The sequence below is a fragment of the Epinephelus lanceolatus genome, chromosome 11 (assembly GCF_041903045.1).
Source record: "Epinephelus lanceolatus isolate andai-2023 chromosome 11, ASM4190304v1, whole genome shotgun sequence".
In the NCBI taxonomy this organism is placed as follows: domain Eukaryota; kingdom Metazoa; phylum Chordata; class Actinopteri; order Perciformes; family Serranidae; genus Epinephelus; species Epinephelus lanceolatus.
The window spans coordinates 23,811,109-23,832,870 of NC_135744.1; the positions used below are offsets into that span (position 1 = coordinate 23,811,109).

Genomic DNA, 21,762 nt, shown 5'->3' on the forward strand with positions numbered 1-21,762 from the left:
ATACAGTAGATATGTCATATTTTTAATTTTAACTTTATCCTATCCTTTTTTTTAAATTTCATCCTCTTTTACTGTTGATGTTATGCACCAATATACCAAAGCAAATTCCTGGTATGTGAAAATCTACTTGGCAATAAATAAGGATTCTAATGTGTGCTCTCCTGTTAGCCTTAGTTAGCATACATGCAGCAACTTTTGAATTAATTGTAGCTGATTTATTGTATTCCACTGCAGACTAAGAATGAGACAATAGTCTAGCCTGCAAGTTATAAAAGTGTGCATCAGGCTCATTGTGTTGAGGTGATCTTGAAACGTCAAGATCTGAGGTTCTGTACTCAAAAGCTCCTGTTCTTATCTTAAAAACATGACAGACTTCTGCGAAGGGAACAAATGTATGGATATTATACTGCACAGAAACACTTCACATTACACCCCCCTCTGTGAGTGAGGGATTAGCAGCAAGCCCCCTTCCCTGTGGTCCAACTACAATCAAAGAATAATCCAGGGGGGAATCCCTGCAGCCTGCAGCACGACTACAACACATTAGCGCAATGCCTGTTCTTCCTAATTAGGATGGCTGCAATGACTTAAATGTCTCACCAGAAAAGCAGCCCGCTCTTAGATAGTAATTTTGATGAACTGTGTGATTTGTCTGATGTGGATCCAGGTGGGGAGCAGGCTGACATTGGTCAAGGGTTAAGAGTCGGGAATCAGTATCTAATTTTAGAGCAAACCTACTTACGCTCAAACTGTGCTAGTGCAGCCAAAGCCATGACCCAATAACAGGATGAAAGGCGCTCGGCCACGTGCCGCAAAGGGGATCGCTCCTATACACTCTCCTTTCCTTCACACCAGCAGTCACTAAACGCCACATCACTCTAGACCTCAGGCACATTTTACACATTTCTCTGTCAGAATACAAAGACTCATATGTATCGACTATTTCTATGTAGGTTCTTTGCTAAGTATATATTGTTTTTTTTATAATCACTGCTATGTTAACTTGCACAATAAACAAATTGTGATAGACTTTGATATTGCACTCAGAGATTTTTTGAGTAAATCAAATCAGTAAGAAACTGCATTTAGAAATGCAACTTTTTATTGGTGCCTTTTGTTTAATTCAACTTTTAATAGAAATGTTGGGAATCATTTCATTTTTATAATTCAACGAGCAATTTATTTTTGTATTGTAGCAGAAAACTGAAAGCGACAAAAGGCAGAACTGACTACACTATAATATCTGTTTGTTCACAGCCAATAACATTGTTATTGTGATATATTGTGACAAAAGGGATGGGATTTCTAAGCACCTCATGATTCGATTAAGATGTGATTATAACATGATTATTAATTCATCTTGATCATTGTATGCATTGGTGGTCACTCACACTAAGCCACTGTGGAATACCTTTGCCGGCATACTGTCATATTTTACCCGAAATAGTATACAGTGCATGTTTTGTTGGTTTCACACTAAGGTACTACTCAACCATTCATTGGTGTCCTTTTTATACTGAAATACAATATGAAACATAACTGTATATTAAGATTTATGATCCGCAGACTTTTTAACTTAAAAAGTCAACTGCATTGATGAATGAATTAATTAATTTGGAAACACCTTACAGTCTTCCGTCTGTATGGTCATAACAAAATGAGGGGGATGCAAAGCGCTCTGATATTTGTTATTAACGTCTCCAGCAGTGGTGAGCAGCCTCTCTCCCGCCAATTAGCTCCAGGGAAAGTCAAGACACTGAGCAGGCCGGGCGCAGGGTTTCTGTGGTGAAACCGACTGAGCAAAAAGCTCTTTTCTTCAGAGGCCTTTTAAGTTGTTTAATGCTGCAGCGTGTGTTGGCCAGTTGGTCGTTTGTTGACATTACTGCTGATTGCTGCTCCGCTCCGTTAACATCAGTCTCTGGGTGATGGTGTAGAAAGTACGAACAATATTCTTCACGTTCGCCTCTCAAATGTAATCATTTAGACATTAAATCAAAACAAGCTTGCAGCAGCTTAATTTTGTGAAGATGAATTACAAGATAGACTCTGGACTGTGGACTGTCCAGGTGTTGCCCTGCTCTCGCGGTTGATTTCCGCCTCTTTCATTCTGTCAACATCTTGTTTTTAAACACTTAGATAATCAATTATTTAAATTCGTGAAACACTGCTGAATAATCCACATCGCAATGCACCTAAGAAATCATTTTTTCCCCACCCCTACTTAACAACGTTACTGCATATTTCCCTCATGTCACGCAGCCCTACTACTAAGTCTGTCTGTAACAACCCCTCCCACAAAGACAACCATCATCACACTTGGTCACTGAGGGATATCCTGGAACCATAGGCTATTTTTTAAAGTAATTTTTAAAGACGAGTTTGTTTTACATATCACATTTCATATAATAAGACTGTTGCTCCTTCACACAGTAGATGCATTAACATTCATCCATGCAATTACAATGAAAAAGCTGAAAACTACCAACTGATTCACCCTTAAAACATTCAATCTATCATGAGCAGAGATATTTTGCAGGTTAAGAGAGAGTTGCAGTGCCATTGTAGCTCCAGTGAAGAAACTGAAACATGACAAGAATTGACTGGGTCATTGTTATTTTAGAGACCACAAAACTGTCACTGACAGGCTGGCTTTTATGGAGGACAACCCTTCACTTCACAAAGATGGAAGCTGATTCTCATTGGTATTATTTAACACTACACATACCAAGATAACCATTCGCAGCATCCTTTAATTCTGCCCTACATATCACTACTACTTACAGCATGAAAACTACAAACGTTTTCTCTCTCAACACTATTAAATATCTGTCTGCAGCTTGCATCAGGGAGGTTTGTTTTCTCAGGGATGTACATTCAAACATCATGGCGGATACAAAAGCTCTCAGTATGGGGCTGATGACCTGTTGTGACCGTTTAGCACCATATCAGTGTCATGTCTGTGATGTTAAGCGAGGCTGTCCCTGGTTTATCTTTTGGAAAGGGGGCCAGATGGTGTTAGTAGTGGTGACGAAAGGCCAGCAGGAGGCACTAATTCCACTGGCCCCTGTACAAAAACAGTGCAGGAATGAGAGCACTAAATTGCTGATTTCTTTCTCCCTGATTCTTTTCGGTGGTCCTGAAAGGTCCCAGAGGTGCCAGGTGATCCCAGCATCCTGGAGCAATGCCAATCTTTGTGTTAGCTCAGTGCTGTTTAAAGCGGCCTGCCCTCTTGTGATTGCTAATTAGCTTGTCGCACTTCATACTCATTGAGTGGGTTAGCTTAAGTGTGTGGAGTTTGCTGTTTTAATCTGGCAGCCATGTGCCAGGCAAGGTGGGAGTGACACAGGCCAAAGATCCCTGTGCAAATTCAAACAATCACCATTTTTTTTCACTATTATTCCACTACTTTTGCAGCTCTTCTTGGCATCAAGTGAACCCCATTAAGCTTCTGCCACAGGTGATTTTAAGGAGAATGTGAACTTTAACCTCAGCCACACTGTGAGCACAGTGACATCAGCCTACAGGTGAAATCCCTTAAAAGAGCAAAGGGAATGTGGGAGCTCACGATGATGACTTCAAAGCAAATGTAATCAGGGTTCAGGCGACCAGTGTGATATAATTCCGACATGGTCTCGACGAATGAGCACAGAGGAGGAATATTACATAATGCCTCATTTATACAATGCTACGAGGAATAAAGGGACGGTCATGGAGAGCATTAGACCGAGGCTTACTGTAGGCTTTTATGAATCATTTCAAAGGTTTATGTGCCAACACACTAACCTGACCAAACTCAGTGTGACCTGACAGGTGCTGAATGTTTAAGAGATCTGACTCTGTCATGGTGCAGCGTTTAATTCTGTTTTCTCATATGGACGATTATGAGAAAAGATCATCTGAGTTAAAGGTTGGTGCTCCAACCAATAAAATCGTATACTTTACATTTTGCAGCAAATGCATTGTGACATTTTTTCACGTCCCACATACAGCAGCAAAACTATCATATCTTTAGAAACAGAATCAAGACTTGTTTATTTAATCTTATTGCATATTGCATGCTAAAATACATGAGCTGAATGATCAGGTGTCAATGGGGTACAAAATGAAGAATATACATATATATATTTTTACATTAATTAGGGGTTCCATGTGCACGTCATGTCAGGGCAGTAGTGTCGTCCCTTTCTGATGAGAATTTGCACATTAACAGGTGTTCAGATGGTTTTGATTTAGCGGCGCTGATTCTAATTCAAAAAGATAAATATCAAAACTTATTGAGCAAAAAAAAAAGAAGGGCAAAATCATCCTTCAGAGCTTCACGTTCACTTGAACCAGTGAAGGACAGAATTGTTTCAGTAATCACCCAACAGAGGAAACATCTATTACCTTCAACTACTTGTTTCAATTGAAGAATATTTTATATATTTATGTATTTCATGCTTGTGTTGGTTTCAACTGGTCACAAACAGTCAAACTGGGTTTTAAAATCTATAAGAAATGATAAGAAATAGTTGCATTTATATAAAGCTGCTTTATTTTGCAGATAGAAAAACATCTGGGCAGTTATAATGAAACACGCCCTGTTATAAGGGGACATTAAGGATTGGATTCAAACAGCAGTCATTTCTAAAATGGGGTTTCCTTTACATTTTTTAAAGGTTTGTTTTTTGAGGTCTCATATAAAATACATGTATAGCTGTTCCCTGCTCTTGAACTGTCTCGTAAAGCCCCCAAGAACATTAATTTGCTGATTTATTGTGTCACAATTGGTCTTTAATTAAAGAGCAATTATCAGCTAAACAGTCAGTCAGGAAGTAAACAGTTTAACTCAAAAAATGCTACAGTTAGCATAAGCTTCAAATCTAACTTATCAATTCCAGCAATTAATTATGACATTACATCAAATTTAAAGTGCGATTAATGCAACGTGCTGAGATATTTTTTTAAAACATATCACAAAACATTCAAACACACTTTGTTCCTGAAGCCACTGGAGTCAAATTAAATCACCACTGAGAATGAGCTGTCGGGAACAAAAGCTGGCTGCAGCTCTGAGCGAAAATCTGACACTTTAATTAATATATCATCAATTACAGCTAACAAGCACTAATATTTTACAAATTAAAAAAGGCAAATCAGGAGCTAAGATGCTAAAACCAGAGGGACATTTTTTATTTAAATAGAGGAATGTGAAGAAGTGGAACATGTATGTACTTTTACTTTAGAAAATGTATGAAATTATGAGAGGCGCATATGAGCTTTACCAGTTTATGTGCATATGCATTCAAGCACTGAGTTTAATGTATAAATCATTTACAAACATTTGGGCTTGAAGAGCAGCTCCAGCTTGATTCAATATTTTGCTCATGTCCTTCATTCTGTAACTGATACTTTGGTTTGACTTTTGATTTGCTTGTGTTATGACAGACAGGACAGCAGGTCCTAATGCGCATGTTTAATATGACAAGATGATCTACACTTCTTTAAGATGTCCACTGTGTGGGATTTAAGGGGATGTATCGGCAGAAATGGAATATAAAATTCATAACTATGTTTTCATTAGTTTATAATGGCCTGAAAATATAAGTCTTGTGTTGTCGTTACTTTAGAGTGAGCTGTTGACATCTACATACTCCTCCACAGAGCCTGCCATGTTTCTACAATAGCCCAGGACGGACAAACCAAACACTGGCTCTAGAAAGTGCCATTTACATTTTCATTTCGGCTGTAGATCTCCTACACGCTTGGCACGTGCTTGCTGTTTCAGCTGGTTTCAATCTGCAACCTCACCGCTGCCAACAATGCCACTAAATCCTGCACACTAGACCTTTTTAAATCAGAATGTTTAATTCAAGATTTCTTCCGATTTTCCAAAATGTGATGGTTGGCTCCTCAGTCACAGTAAAAATACTTCACGTTTTAAAAGTGACAAAACTGACATAGATCGCTTTCCATTTTCTGTCAGCGGGACTCTTTTTCTTTAACCATCCGCCATTTCAACTACTAGGGACAGTAACTGCAAAGAACTTAGATTGGAATTCTGTGGTAACTAAGGACAGCTATTGATAGCTATCAGGGAACACAAATGTGCTATCCTTTTCTTGTTTTGGTTGCACAAAGGTTGACACGCTTTCTTAAATGGAGGATTCATTTTCCCAGGAGATCGTACGTATCGTATCCTGGCAGAAAGAATTGCACGTTAAAGTGAGTCTTATAGGTGACCAATCTAAACACAGATGGTGTCATTTTTCTAAAGCTATTACACTGCACAATCTTTATTTACTTCATAATGGTCAGTTAAAGCAAAAAACAATTTCCACTTTAACGTGACAAGGTGATCTGAGCTTCTCTTTAAATTGAAATATTTACGTCATGACATGAGCCACTCTCTCTCAAAGCCTGACACCCGAGAAGGATAACTCTAACTTGTGATGTCAAAGTCTCGAGCTGCTCCATAGACAATGAATGGGAGGCTGATTTTGTGGACCCACACAATATTGTTTTTAATTCTATTGTAGTGTCGTCAGTTGTGAAACAGAACATGTTATGCTCTCACTAACAGCTAGAACTTCTTCCCAATTCATCATCTTGAGAGCAGCTCCAGACTTTATGCTTTATGACATCTGAAATTTGAGTTTTAGCACTCTAGTTTTTTGGATTTGGGAGAGAGTTGTTCATGTTTACTAATATTTTTGGACTGTCCTAGACCATGGGAATAATGTGTGAATTTTGAAAAATGGGCGTAGCTCCCATTTAAAAGTGACTGTGACTGAGGGTGTGTGACAAAACTGACATAAATAATTTAACAACGCATGCACAAAAACATAATTCTGATCATTCTAAATCAAACTAGAGGGGCACGCAAAGAGCGCAGACCTCTGTCAAGGCCAAATGCCCTATCTTGCAATGTTAACAAAAGTGAAAAATAATTCATGTGTCCATGTTCATGACAATAAGGCCAAAAGTTTTTCCATGATCCTGCTGACAAACCGAAACGATCTGAAAACACAAACTCCTCGGCTCAAGTGATCAATAGATAGATAAATACTCAAATCCTGCTGTAGGTGTAAGGAGCCACATACATCATTCTCAATAAGTGGCCTGACAGAGGATGCAGCCATGTCTACAGTCTGTCCTCATGTTCAGGCCACAGCAGGCACCTCTGAATGCGTTTTTGTCAGATGAGCTCCGAGCTTAGAGGCTCACCTCTGCTTGCACCATGTTTCACACGGTGAGGTGCCACTGTGTACACTTCACACTGATGTGGTCCATGCATACTAAAGGATCAAGTACACCTTGGGCCCATGCGTACTAAAGCAGGGTCAGATCCCATTCAGCAGGCCCTGAATGCCATAAGCACATTGGTGTAATCCCTGCAGACTACTGAAACGGGTAACTGGATCACTTCTTTTAAAAGCACCTTAATGGATTGGCCTGGCCGTTGATTTTCTTTTTTAATACAGAGCATATCGATGTCCACCAATCAAACGCTCTACCACCCTGTCACTAAGTCGGCCCGTCTAAAATCTACATCTGGAAGCTCTGAAATATGACAGTTATAAAACCAGGTTTGTGACAGGTTGCCCTTGACTAGGCCTCATACATGTCCCGTCTTTCTAATTTGTAAGAAAGTGGCAGTCCATCACAGATGCGGGTGGGATTTAGCACTGGATTTACTGAAATGAATATTAAAAAACAACAGCTATGAGACCTAAAAGAAAAATCCCCTTAGCTGCAAGTCACACAGTTATACTAACATACTAATAATCTTAAAGAATAAGATGATTTAAATATCTAACACAAATGCAACGCCTGCAACCTCGAGCCAGTTCTCTCACACCCCCGATTCGTCATGACACTGATTAGTTTTCAGAGTCAACTTTGAGTCCTGCACGGCTTCAGCCTCACATCCAAGACACATATGAGGTTGGCCGAGGAGAACTACTGACACCGACACGCAGACACGACAAAACTCAAAAGATGACCTACCCCTTTCGTGTGATCTGTGGCAACGTCAAGGCTTTCCTTGGCCTGCTAGTTATCCAGAGCAGGGCAAGATAGAAAAGTCTTTAGTGCGGCTGGAGTCTTACCTACCACCCAAAACCCTCTCACCGCTGCCACAGCAACAGAGAGCGGATTACTGGACTGTACCATTCTGTTGTTAGAGGGGATTAGAGTTCACACAACATGGCCCCTTTCTGGGTGTGCGCGTGCCACTGGGAGTGCGTGTGTGCGTCCCACAAACGAGAGATTACCACAATCGGCATTCTCATCTGAGCTCCACAGGCAGAGAATTTACTCTACCTCACAGGCAGTGGAGAATTTTACTAAAACATCCATAAGATGCATGTCTGTATGTGATGCAAACGGACACTGATACACTGAAAATGGACCTCTCAAAAGGACACACTAACTAAATTTCACAGCTCTAAATAATATCCTTTCTGCATTATGTAACCTGTTCATATATTCATGATTCTACATAAGCATTTTTCTCCTTTTTTGTCCAGTGACTGATATACGTGTGTGCATCACTGTACCAGTGAAGAGCTGCTTCTAAGAACTGAACAGAGAGAAGATCAGTATTAAACGACGAGAGGATCAGGGTGTGTGACTTCGGTATCTTTGATGAGGCCCAAGTTCAAGGCAGGGAATCATCTCATTATGGCTTGTGGCAGATTAGTTTTGAGTCCAACGACAAGCCATTATATAACACTGCAAAACGACATCCATGCCAACGTAAACATACACTAGATTTATAAAAAAAAAAAAAAAAAAAAAAAACCCTCAGTGGGCTGGATTTTGACTTTATCAAACAACATATCATCTAATACTGTAGCACTATCAATGCTCCCAGCTGTAAAAACATGATCTGATATGCAGCATTGTTGCTTTAGTATTTTCCAAACCAACCCTACACTACACAGAGACCGAGACAGAATGTGCTTAGTCATATGTATTACATAAATATATATTCATACATTGTCTCTGATGGGTTACCAGACTATATGAGGATTTCATGTTTTAGGAAATGTTTACTCAGGGTAAAATCTATTTAACACATAAACCTTTTCATTAAGCAAAAAAAAAAAAAAAAACAGTATTGAACTCTTGAATTTCTCTCCTATCCATTCTTTTTTTTAACTGTATGTTGCATTTTTAGTTATTTTGTTATTTATTTATGTATTTATTTTTAAGCAAATTTTTTGTATCTGCCACTGTTTTATTAAAATTTTCTTATTTAAATATGTATTCATTAATATGTATTCGTGTATGATTTTAAATCATCATTGTCATATTATAGTAATAGTAGTAGTATAATAGTATAGTAATAATAATAATTACTATTATTATAATTATTATCAATGGTAGTCATCATCAGCATCATTATTGTTAAGTTATTATTCATTAATTCTTAATAAGATTTTTGTTGTATCACTTTTAGCATCTTTCTATTTTTTTTAATTTCTCTTTATTTTATTTTCAAATTTAATTTCAATGTTTTTAACATTATTATCATAATTCTATTCTATTTGACATTTTTTTAGTTAAACTTTTGTATTACTATTATCATCTCTGTATATTTCATTTTATCTCTATAAAAAAGAAATAGTGTTAATATTAATACATAAATATTTTACATTTCTCCTTCTTCTTCTTCTCCATCTTCTCCATCTTCTTCTTCTTCTTCTTCTTCTCCTTCCTCTTCTTATTACATTATATTTTAATATTAATATTTAATATTAATATTTTTTGCTTGATTTTTAGTATCACTTCTACCATCAGCATATCACTCCATGTAGGTATTTACCAATGAGACACAGACACTGAAGTACTGCTTCATGTTTGACTTGAAATGTTCTACAGTTGATTTGATGTCATCAGTTTCAGGTTCTCTTAAGACCAACAGGGGTCAGTGTGGAGTTGAATTCTGACATGAGGTGATGCCTTTACCTTCTCTTCCCCCTCTTCCTCCTCCTCCACCTCTTGAATTTCCCCACACTTCCCTAGGCCAATGGGGTCGTAACTGTGGTTGTGCTGCTGTCTGGATGATGTGACCGACAGCTGCCTCTGGAGCCGCAGCACCTCCCTCTGAGACTCCCTGAGAAGCCTCTCAAATTCCACTCTGCCAGATGGAACAGGGGAGCCCTGCACAGACACATACACGTTTATCAAAGACAGTTGTACGACAGCGACATCATCAATTTAAAACACTATTGCTAGTTCAACATTTTCAAATCATCTTCCGCTAAACTGATCCAAAGACCTATAGCCTCAATCAACAACGTACATGTAATCATTTGCACTACGATCTAAAACTTGCAACCTACACTTGTCTTCAAAACACTTCAAATATTGTGTTTATAAATCCCTATGACTAACAACAGCTCTAAATATAACAGTCAGAAGGGACACTTCCTAGCTAAAAACTAAAACATGCAGTAAAACTGATTCTGGGTCATGGACTTCAAAGAGCATCAAAGTCATCTCATTCAGATGCGCTCAAATTTTCACGGTCAAGTTGAGAAGGCCACTCCAACCTCTCTCTCCATCACTCTTATCATCTAATGGTGAGAAAGTGCTGAGGTTGAACACGGGATCCAGCACAGACACTCTCACTAGATCAATAGACAGCTCACCCTGTAAGACCCATCATTATTAACCCCAACAGATGTTCACAATCAACTAAATGAGCTCTTAAGTCACTGAAGCAGTAATTAAATACAGGCACATTGAAAGGCAGCCTATTCCTGCACTGTCATCGAGTCATCAGCAGTGACGCAGAGCTTTGTAATGCTGGCTTAGGACACAGTGGGGATGAGTAGTACCCGTGTTGTCCAGCAGAGAGCGAGCTTGTGGTATTATGAGCGTGTGGCAGGAAGGATGAGAAGGAACACTGGGGTAAAAACTATGAAGAGTGGTTCAGTCTTGAGTTCAAACTAGTCACTGAGCAGATGTGCTGTAAATACCTTAGTGGTGCCCAGCCGTGCCTCCAGCTCTCTGCATTCTTGCTGTAAGGCAGCTATCTCTTTGTCCTTAGACAGCAGTGCATCAGCGTGCTGGGCAAGGTCACGAGCTCGCTGGCGGGCAAATGCCCTCTTGTACTGTTCCACTGACCCGGGTCTCATCAGTGACGGGGAATTCACCTGAAGAAGAGCAAGAAGGAAATGTGTATTAATCAGCAGGTAGGACAAACTAAAATCTTAGGAAGGGCGTGGATTCATCAAAGTATTTTTAAACTTTTACACAAACCAAACTCTTTTAACAATAAAGGGACAGTTTATCCCCAAAATCAAAAATACATATTTTATCTCTTATTTGTAGTGTGATTTATCAATCTACGTTGTTTCGGTGTGAGTTGCCGAGTGTTGGAGATATCAGCTGTAGAGATGTCTGTCTTCTCTTCAGTATAATGGAACTAGATGGCACTCAGCTTGTGGTGCTCAAAGCGCAGAAAAAACACATTTGAAAAACTCAACAGCAATGTCTCTTTCCAGAAATCATGACTCAGCTACTCAAGATAATCCACAGACCTTGTTGTGAGCAGTTTCATGTAGGAACTATTTTCTTTCTACCAAACTACACCTGCCAACCCTATCACTGCGCAGAAGGAAGCGTGCATCTACTCAAGAGGCTTGTGCTTGTGACAGCATGAGATGTAATCATTAATTGCGTCCTGCTCAGCTGAGCTGCACGCTTCTTTCTGCGTAGTCCAGAACAGATCAACATAATAAATTTAAAGTGATCCATATGACAAAATGATACATAAAGAGAGACAGAGAGAGATGCCGGACAGACAGTGATGACAATAGCTACAATGACATTAATTTTAGTAATAATATTGTAATAATAACAGTATTTTGGTAGCATATATGTTAGAGGTATATCTTAATATATGATAGTATGTGTATGTGACAATAATAATCATTCATTCATTTTCAGTAACCGCTTATCCTCTTGAGGGTCACGAGGGAGGCTGGAGCCTATCCCAGCTGACATTGGGCGAGAGGCAGGGTACACCCTGGACAGGTCACCACAGGGCTGACACATAGAGACAGACAACCATTCACACTCACATTCCCACCTATGGCCAATTTAGAGTCACCAATTAACCCGCATGTCTTTGGACTGTGGGAGGAAGCTGGAGTACCTGGAGAAAACCCACACTGACATGCGGAGAACATGTAAACTCAGCACAGAAGGGCTCCCCCACCCTGGGTTTGAACCAGGAGTATAAGTAGACTATTAATGAAAGCAGAACAAGAAAATAGTTCCTACATGAAACTGCTCACAACAAGGTCTAGAGACATTTTCATATGTATTATTTTTTGGCACTTTGAGCACCACAAGTCGAGTGCCATCTAGTTCTGTTAAATTGGAGCGAAGGCAGACATTTCTACGATATCAGCAACTCACAGCAAAACAATCTAGAATCATAAACAGCACTACAGGTAAGAGGGAAAATGTGTATTTTTGATTCTGGGGTGAACTGTCCCTTTAAGTCTCATGGTGGTATGCAGGGATGGCTGCTGTTTTGGCAGGTGGTACAAGGAGAGCAGAGTACTGTCCTGGTGAAGACAATGGTTTTAGATGAAGATCAGCAAACAACAGCTAAAAATTATACATCAGACAGCATCATAAACAGAACCCGGTAAGGTAGGTAGGTAGGTAGGTATACCAGTGTCCAGCTACTCTGAGCTTTTATTGCTTTGTGAGGGATGCATCATTAACGAAATGCGTAATACCAAATAAAAAAGCAAACTAACTCAGTTAATAAATAGGGCAGAGCTCTTACAAGTCTGTAAACTTTTTATTGAACTACATTGCCGTGCCCTTCAGTGAGCAGCAGGAGGTGAGGGGGGAGGGGATTGGTCTCTTCCTCAGACTGGTGAACAGGTGCACTCAGAATACTCAGCAGCCAGCGAACATCGCAGCCAGGACAGAGAGAGATGGTCATTCCATTGTTTGCCTGATAACTGTACTCCTCACTGCTGCTCTCAAGGAGAGACTGGAGGCCCCTTCACAGTCAGGATCCCTCCTCTGTTAAAATAATACTACTGCTGACTTCAGAGAAAGACACCTGCATGCATGATACAACTGTTATAACTTGATTTTATTATGGTGTTTGTGTAATTTTTTTAAGAGGCTACATTTATTTGCCAGAATAGTAAATAAATACAGTAAATGACTGGACGAATGATCCTTCACTGTTCAGAGGTTTTTATCGGGAGCCAAATTATCAGCAAAGGTCTCTCCTTCTTCTCCAAAAGAAATGGACCTGGTGATTTAAACTGGTAAAAACACTGAACAACAGTTTCAGGCTAAAAAAATCTGTTTTTCTAAGGCTGCTCATCTCATCGTGGAGGGGGGTGCTAAGTATGGTGGCTGAAGCGAAAACGTGAATGGCCCTATCTAGAGCCAGTGTGTAGTTTGTCCATTCTGGGCTACAGTCGAAACATGATGGCGGACTACACGGATGAGAACCTGCTAAGTATGTCGATTTAAACGGCTCATTCTAAGGTAACGAAAACACAGCCATTGTTATTTTCAGGTGATTATACACTGAAGGGAACATACTTAATATATGGGAAGTAAAAAAAAGCCGTTATTCAAAAAACATGGCTGCTTACATTAAAACACTGACCGGTTTCGACCCTAAGGTCTTCGTCAGGGTGCAAAAAGGTGAACAGATGTCAAGCAAACATTTTATAAGCTTGGTATTCATTATATTATGCACCATTTCTGCCAGTGTAGCCCCCTAAATCCTACACGCTGGACCTTTAAATCTATTTATCGAGTCTGCTTTTTTTTTCTTCATGTTTTTATTCATTTTATTGTATTTGTTCATGTCATCATTTATTTATTTGTTTATTTATGTATTATTTCTCTTTGCATTTCTTTCACGTAACTTATTTGTTTCTGTATTATCTTCCATATAATATTTGTTAATGCATTTCTCCTTCATTATGCAATTGAGGCAGCTGTCATTCAAAGTGTGCCATGGAGTCAAATATCACCAATTGGTTGATCGACATCAGAGTGCATCGATTCGTCTATACATGCCTTAATTTCACACTGCCAGGCTCACTACAGAAATAGCTCATTTCACTACTAATTTGTGAGATATAGAAAGATACTTTATATGTATACTATCATACTTGATTTGAAAAAAGAAGTGGATATAGCAGTGCAGATGACACCTAACAGGCAAAGCTTTGTTGTAAACCAAGACAGTAATCGATGGAGTCCGTCAGGAGGAATTGGCATCAACAAAGGTTTTAAATATTGCATTCAAGAAATGATTCATGAGCAGTTAAAATGTTTTTCATCCTTGACCTCTGTGTGTGATCTTTAGTTTGCTTTATATAATCTTTGTTTTATTTTTCTAGAGACATTACATCCCGAGAGACTTGCTACTGAAAACTGAATTCATGTAGCCATTCTGGTGATGCATTAAATTATTCAATAGGGGACTTTTTCAACAAGGCTCCCATTCATCACATGCTGAACTACTGTGATGTGGTGATTTGGATGGTGGTGCTTGACAATGACTCACTCCCCAGCATTTGGGTCACAGTGAGGGCAAACACGCTGCTGTCAAACTGTTAGAGGTGTTTTAATGTGTGCAGTTTACCACTCTGAGGTTGGCCTCCTGCAGTTTTCGAGCCCTCTCTTCCAGCCTTTTAGCGAGAACAGCCAGCTCTGTGTTCTTTCTCCTCAGCCGCCTGACCTTCTCCTCCGTCTCTGGGGCACTGCTCTTCCGCTGAACACATGGGAAACAAATACCATCATCAGACAATGCCTGCAGCAAATGCAAACACAGCAATGGCAAACAAGAGAGACACGAAAACAGCTTTTCAGAACGGCTTATTAATAGTTTGAAGAGTCAGTAACACACCTTCTAATTGTGTATCTGCTTTTGTTACCAGTGAAAGACGAAGGGGGAAAGGCAACACACTGACAAAATAATTATCTATTTATAAACTGAATAAAGGACAATGAAAGAAAAGAAACAGAAGCGTCAAACTGAAACAATGCGTACTTGAACTGTTTCATTCGCTGTTTCTGTGCACCTGCCCTACTTTCGAGGAAGCCTTCAGTCAAGACTACAGACTGTCTGTTTATTTTTAGTCTTACCAGCAAGCCATTCTCCTCCCTCAGTGTGGTACAAGTCTTCTCCAGCTCATCGAGGGCTCGCAACAGTTCAGAGTTCTGACGCACCAAGAACCCATAGTCAGTGCCATTCTGGAAAAACAAGCACAACACAGGCAAACGCAGAGTTTACAAACTGCTGTTTTTTTATTTTGTTTTTATTAAACACCACAAAATGAAGAATATCAGTGTGTCTGTGTATCAGGTTTCATTTCTCTAGCATTGCTAAAATCTTGCTCCCTCTCTGAGCTCCAGAAAAGCCTCCCTCTGCTGTCAGCCGATGTTTACATACTGCAATCTAATGGTGGCTGACAGATGACAGCTCAGTGAAAAGCCTTTTCATTAGACCAACTCAATCAACCTACAACTGCCACTGGGCAGCTATTACACCACACCAACTCAGCAGCTTTGGAGAGACATTCACAATTCACAAAGTATTGACACACTTTGATTTTGCAATTTTATGTGTTTAACTTCAGATTATTTCTTGTAATCAATCTACACCCTGCACCACATAATGACATGCTCTACCTTGCAGATGCTCTCAGGCTCTTTCAACTCTGACAGTAATACCAATTAGCTGTGATCTTCAGGTCTATTCATAGATTTCTGTTTCGGTTGCAAGTCCGGGCTTTGGCTGTTCCTCTCGGGAACGTAAAGTGAACTGTCCCAAAGCCACTTCAGCGCTGTTTTAGCTGTGTGCTAAACATTACGTCAGGACTACTAGACTCCTGAATGGGCAACTCCGGCCCACCAGTCAGTTCTGTTAAAAATAAATTCGAACCTGGAGATGGAAAAAAGTCTCGTGAATGACAGACATTTTGCCACAATAAATATTTCAAACCAGCAGAGCACTCCTGTGTTGTGAGTAACAGCCAATCACAACATGACTACTGTGAATGAAAGCATGCCGCTGTTGACGTCAGGCCCCCAGGAAAGCTGCCGAGTCTCACAGCAAATTGCCCCACAGGCCACCATTACAAAAGCGACGTCTGTTTAACTGTTGACAGGACACCTCGAACTGTCAATTAAGAATCTTTTTATTCTGAATTTTTGAGCCATGGTGGTTTTATATTTGTAAAATTTTTTTCGTAAGACCAGAAAAGTGATTTAAAAAATCTCTGACATCATCACAATGTACCATCTATGAGCTGAGTACTCGCGGGCTACTATAGCAATGTTATAAAATAAAAGTTTTAACTGAACATACATAAGGAGAATAACAGCTCTAGGGGAAATGTCAGGCCCACGGGGCCCTTAACTTTATAAAAATATGCCCCTTGAACAATATAGCTGAACAGTCCTGCCTTAATTCACTTCAACTTTACTGTTACTCTTAGGATGACTACATGACAGAAACATTAGCATGTTAATATGAATTTGTCTCACGCTTCAGGTCTGTTTTGTGTGTTTGGTAGAAATAAGAACTGAGAAAGTCATCAGCTATTTCCCAAAGTCAGGTGTCATATGCTGTAATGAATACATGTTTGAGATTTCATAGCAGTTTTATATAGTGTAATAGTCTCGCGTGTTGCATGAATTAGCTTGTTATCTTGTGAACAAGCAGCAGTAGATGTCGCAAACAGATTGAGACTGTCATCTGTGTTTGTTGTTCATGTGGAGGAAACCTGTAAGTGGTTGCAACCTCAGATTGCTCTTTTATTTGAATGGAAACGATGGCACCCTGCCTCTGTGACAGCGCTGCTCTAAATGAGCCCCGAGGCTCAGACGGACAGGCTGAGAGCAGACCTGGCACACATAAATGTAACGGCTGCAGTGACAGCAGATGGACAGACAGGGTGAACAGATAAGCTGGAGGTGAGGGGAGGGTTTGTCCTCAGAGTGGAGCACATTCAGCAACAAAAAAAAACAAAAAAAGGTGAAACTGCCTCACATTACCTATGGTCAACTGGTCTGCATGTGCCTAACCACAGCTACTACTGCAGCATCCACAGACAGATGAGGGAAAGGGCCTCGACGCATCTCTCAGCATGAGAAAGCACACAGATGGCTCCACATGTGAAACGCCAGTAAGCCTGTCTCCGTAACACTCTCAGGAACCCATTACTAACCTTAAATATCCCTTTAAAACAAGGACACATGTCTAACAGCACAAAGACTAACAATATATTACACATTCAGATAACATGATGCAGTATAAAATCCAGTTACCAGTCTTGGTAACTGCAGATGATGGGGAATCTGGCGGCTCCCTGGAGGCTTTTTAATGCTACTGTACCTGTTATTTAAGTCGACACTAATGACCAGCTGTTTACTAAACCGGCAGCTGAGGCTCTGGAGTGTTCATCTTCCAGGACTATTGTGATGGTAACGTTAGACATCCTGTCTGAATATCTAGTTAGTGGGTTACAAACTAGTGCCAGGAAGACCATATGTTTTTCACAGTGAGACCATGCAGACGAGCAGACACAATATTTTCACTGAAATCATTAACACATGATTTGCCAAGGGAAATTACGCGCACAAAAAAACACCATACAAATTAAAACTGCAGAAATAGTAGCACAGGAAAAGAAACGATCTGCCTAAACCTCCATATCAAGGCTGCAGAATCCTTTAAGTGCCCAAATTAAGTGCTCGTTTTGGTAAATTTCCAATATTGTCTAAATAAGTTGTGATTAGCTTGCAGTCAAAGCAAAGCTGTGATCACTATTTGTCACTACAGGCAAAAAAGATGCTTCATGGACGACATTTCTAATCAATAAAGGCAGTGACTCAGCAAGTACACTCTCCTTCAACTTGAACGCTCTCTTTAGACACTTCTTGGCATCAGCTGAGAAACTGTGGCACAAAGTGTCATCTCATGATTCTGGTTAAGCATAACTCAAATATATGATCAGGGCAACTACTGAAGCTTTTCACTCACTTTAAACTCAAGTTATAGCCTTAAGACTTAAATTAATTGTCACATTTTATCTGCTATAGCCATTTAATCTAACTACATTCAAGCATTCAAACACAGGGAGGCATTTATTGTGAGGAAGTCTCAGGAAATGCAATGTGTTTGTCACTGCGATTAGCGCTGACTGAAAAAAAAAAAGGTCAAAACATAAAGGGTGCCATTTTAAAAAAAATCTAGCAATCCATTTTGTGTGCACTCTTTCTTCTGCGGTCAGAAAGACAGAGGCAAACACACTAACCCTATGGCAGGGTGTGTGAGAGCATCTCCTCATCCTCTTAAGATGATGTATTAGGGCACATAGCAAAGCTGCACAGAAAAGTGTGAAGCTGGTAAAACCCTATGAACAGCACTTCATGACCAGGCCATTTGCTTTGTTGATGATACATGGGTTTTTCAGGCGACGGTACTTATTCGACTGTCTTGGTTTGATTTATCTCTTGTGCCTTAATGTTAGGGCAGCCCAGTCGGCAGAAGAAAATGTTGTCATTGTAGGTTTCTGCAAACCATGAATACATCACAGTTGCATGTCTCATACGTATCAACGTTTCTAAATTGACGTAGTGTATGAGCTGACTTTTTCATCTGGAGGTGGAGGGAGTGGTGGATGGTATGACACCTAGGCGAGATGCCTGCCAAGCTGCGGACCACTGTTAAGGAGCAACAAACAACAAAACTGGTTGTGTTTAAGCGACGCATCACTGTTTTTGCAGCTGCTTTTTGGCCACCAAACGTGGGTGTTTTTTAGGAACCCACTGCTGTTTTTACTGGCGGTATAGTGCCACAAAAAGCTGTTGTTTTTCTACCAAGATATCGCTTCATTTCTGGCCATTGAAGTGCCACTAAAACCAAGTATTTTAAGCCAAAACATTATCTTTATCTCTTTGTTTTTTGTACCTAAACCTAACCACACATTAACCAAAGTGTTGCTGACATGTTAAGTTTCAATGTATCCACTATAATGATGTGCAAACATTTAAAGCATAAACAGAAAACTATTTACTCCTACTCTAACTAGCAACCGACAACTAAATGACACTATATTTAAGCATCAGTTCTTTACAACATTTAATATGAATACTGTACCAAGAAAAATGAATATTTTCCACATGATACAGAATACAGCTGGGACACCTGCAGCATGCTGTGCTGTAACGAGCCATAATCAGAGGGAATGACACAGGATTTAAGAACTATACAGTTTAAAGTGTGATTCTCATCAACTGCTGCCTGCATCTCATCATCCACTCAGTTCACTGTGTCTACTTTTAAACAGATCTGATGACACTACCGAACCTCAAGAGCATGTGGCCACCGTCAGTGCTTGCGTCAGTACTTCTTGTAGGGTGCTTGACAATAAAGGTCTTTCAGTAGTTTACAAGTTCACTTGAGTTCTGTCTTTTTGTCCTGCATGGGAGATTTGGCTTGCGGCATGACAGAAGCAGATCCGTTTGAGAAAAGTAGCACACAATAGCAGGAAAACGTTAAATACAAATTCAAGCAGGTAAAGTCAATAAATAGGAACGTGTTCAAAATGAAAACAGTAACAAAAAATAAGGAACAACAGAGGGTGAAAATAAAGGAAACAAGAAGGTTTTAATAATGCAAAGCTTTCAAGTAGGGATGCATCAATAGTGAAATTCTAGGCCGACAGCCAATACTGATGGGTTTTGTTGTTGTTTATTTTCTTTTTGTCATTATTTATTCCCCTTTTTTTGCCAGGGAAACAAAGAAAACTTCATTATAAAGAACAACTTAATGAAATAACAGCTTCAAAAGCCCTTTACTATATATAATAACTCATACTTCCTTCTTTTTAATATCTATTTTATAATGCTGTGAAAACAAATTTCTCTATCAAACAATTCTATTAAAATTTCTTGCCAAAATTTACATTTTACAAGATTACATTTGAACACATCATAAGAAGGCTGTAGTTTACCTTCACCCAGTACTCATTTTTACTGAAAAGAACTTAAATACATCTTAATGTAACTCAATGCAATCTTTGTCAGCAGCTAGTTGCGGCCACCTGCTGCAGAGATCTAACATTAACTAGCTCTCCTTTTACCGATGTCAATGCGTATTCGTTGTTCACAATGTAACACTGTCAGGTCCTCTGATGTGTCAATAGTGAGTTTACTGTATCATTTTGCCCCGACGGCATCCTGGGGAAGAACTCTGTTCGTCCCAAACACATTTTCTATTGTTTTTCATGAAGCAGCAGCACAAATGGTTCACTTCAGTGCTATTTCCTTCTTTCTGGAATTTCTTATTTTGTTTCATTCAGAAAGAAAGAACTGAAGTAATCACTCAAGTAAGTACAGCAAGTCCTACATTATTACACAAGAGGTAGAAAAGCACAAAAAAACTGGATGTAATAAGTATTTTAAAAGGGCTGCTCTGTCTCTGATTTCATATTGCAGCGCAGTTAGGAGTGGGGAAGTACAGAAGTGTCACAGCAAAATTAGAGGTGACACACCACAGGATGCTATTATTAAAGTACACCACACAAAGTCACTGGCAAAAGGATACAAAACACCATGAAATGTCACTGAAGAGATGCTCAGACACAACTAGCAGAAAGTTGTAGCTTAAATTCATTTTTTGTTGTGTTCTGTGTAGGAAAAACGTACCGACCAAGAGCAGGAATACCACAAACTTATCACCTTAACGACTTCCACCCTTTGGAATACACAGCATGTTATCAGTCACGACCTCCATCTGCTATTGTACATGACATCTCAAAAAGATGTGAGAACGTAAATGTCCGAAATCAGGCAGGACTTACTCTGCTAGCCTCCTACAACAACGTCAAATGTCTGATCGATCCCATGTGTGAATAGAGCAGGTATTTGTCCTGAGAATTCACAGTGATCAAGTGGGCGTGTCTCGTCATGCAGCTTGTGTGAAACCACAGGAAAACAAACACCTGAGGGTGAAGAGGAAGGGTCATTTACACAAAGACGGCAATGAAAATGTCTAACTGTAGAGATTTAGGAACTTTTGTTGGTAAAGGCTGAAGCTGAAATTGAACCAGTGGTTCAATCTGCATCTTGTCCAGCCTCCTGCACGCTCTACCCAGGCGCCAAGTCTCGCCTTAATCAAACTGAGTATTTCCAGTAGGTGAGAATATGTCAGACACAGACAACTGCCTGTTGTGTGCTACATGACTCCAGACAATGTCCACACCTGATCTCTCCAGACATTGTCTGGGGTTCATATGAGAAAACAGTACAAGACATAACCCACACAGTCATGCACTACACTGCTCATAATAGGCTACTACTCTGCATGGATAAAAAGCCTGGCCCCCGAAAGCTTCCCAGCACAACAAAATCATTACCTATGTACCATCAATCAATATCTCAATTAAATCTTTTTTCCCCTAGCAAATATCAAAAATAGGTCATTAAAATCAACAATAATTCTTGATATAGACTAAGATGAAACATTTTATCATGATTCATTTTTCAGCTACATCGCCCAGCCTCAGCGCAAAGATTCTTTAACGGCTGAGAGAGAGTTGGCGTCAGTTCCCAGATGAACCTTTGTGTCCTTGAGAGTTATTTTGCCATCAGTTAGTGGAGCTGGTCCCAGTGTCCCAGTGTCCCTCTCAGGACGGCAATGCTAAAGCCCAATCAATCACCTCAGAGGAAGGCCAGCCAAAGTGAACTCAGCCTCCGCCT

General features: G+C 39.8%; 1 protein-coding gene across 13 annotated transcripts in view; it reads right to left on the minus strand.

Annotated features, from left to right (window-relative positions):
• The window catches only part of tspoap1 (TSPO associated protein 1), a 96,796-nt gene that overhangs the window by 42,941 nt on the left and 32,093 nt on the right, over nucleotides 1–21,762 (minus strand). For all 13 annotated transcript variants that reach the window (XM_033610604.2, XM_033610587.2, XM_078172390.1 and 10 more), the window contains 4 exons: nucleotides 15,139–15,246; nucleotides 14,636–14,764; nucleotides 10,971–11,147; nucleotides 9,955–10,149 (listed from right to left, as the gene is read on the minus strand). In XM_033610604.2, the coding sequence (XP_033466495.2) occupies nucleotides 9,955–10,149; nucleotides 10,971–11,147; nucleotides 14,636–14,764; nucleotides 15,139–15,246 (609 nt within the window). The remainder of the gene's footprint in view (nucleotides 1–9,954; nucleotides 10,150–10,970; nucleotides 11,148–14,635; nucleotides 14,765–15,138; nucleotides 15,247–21,762) is intronic.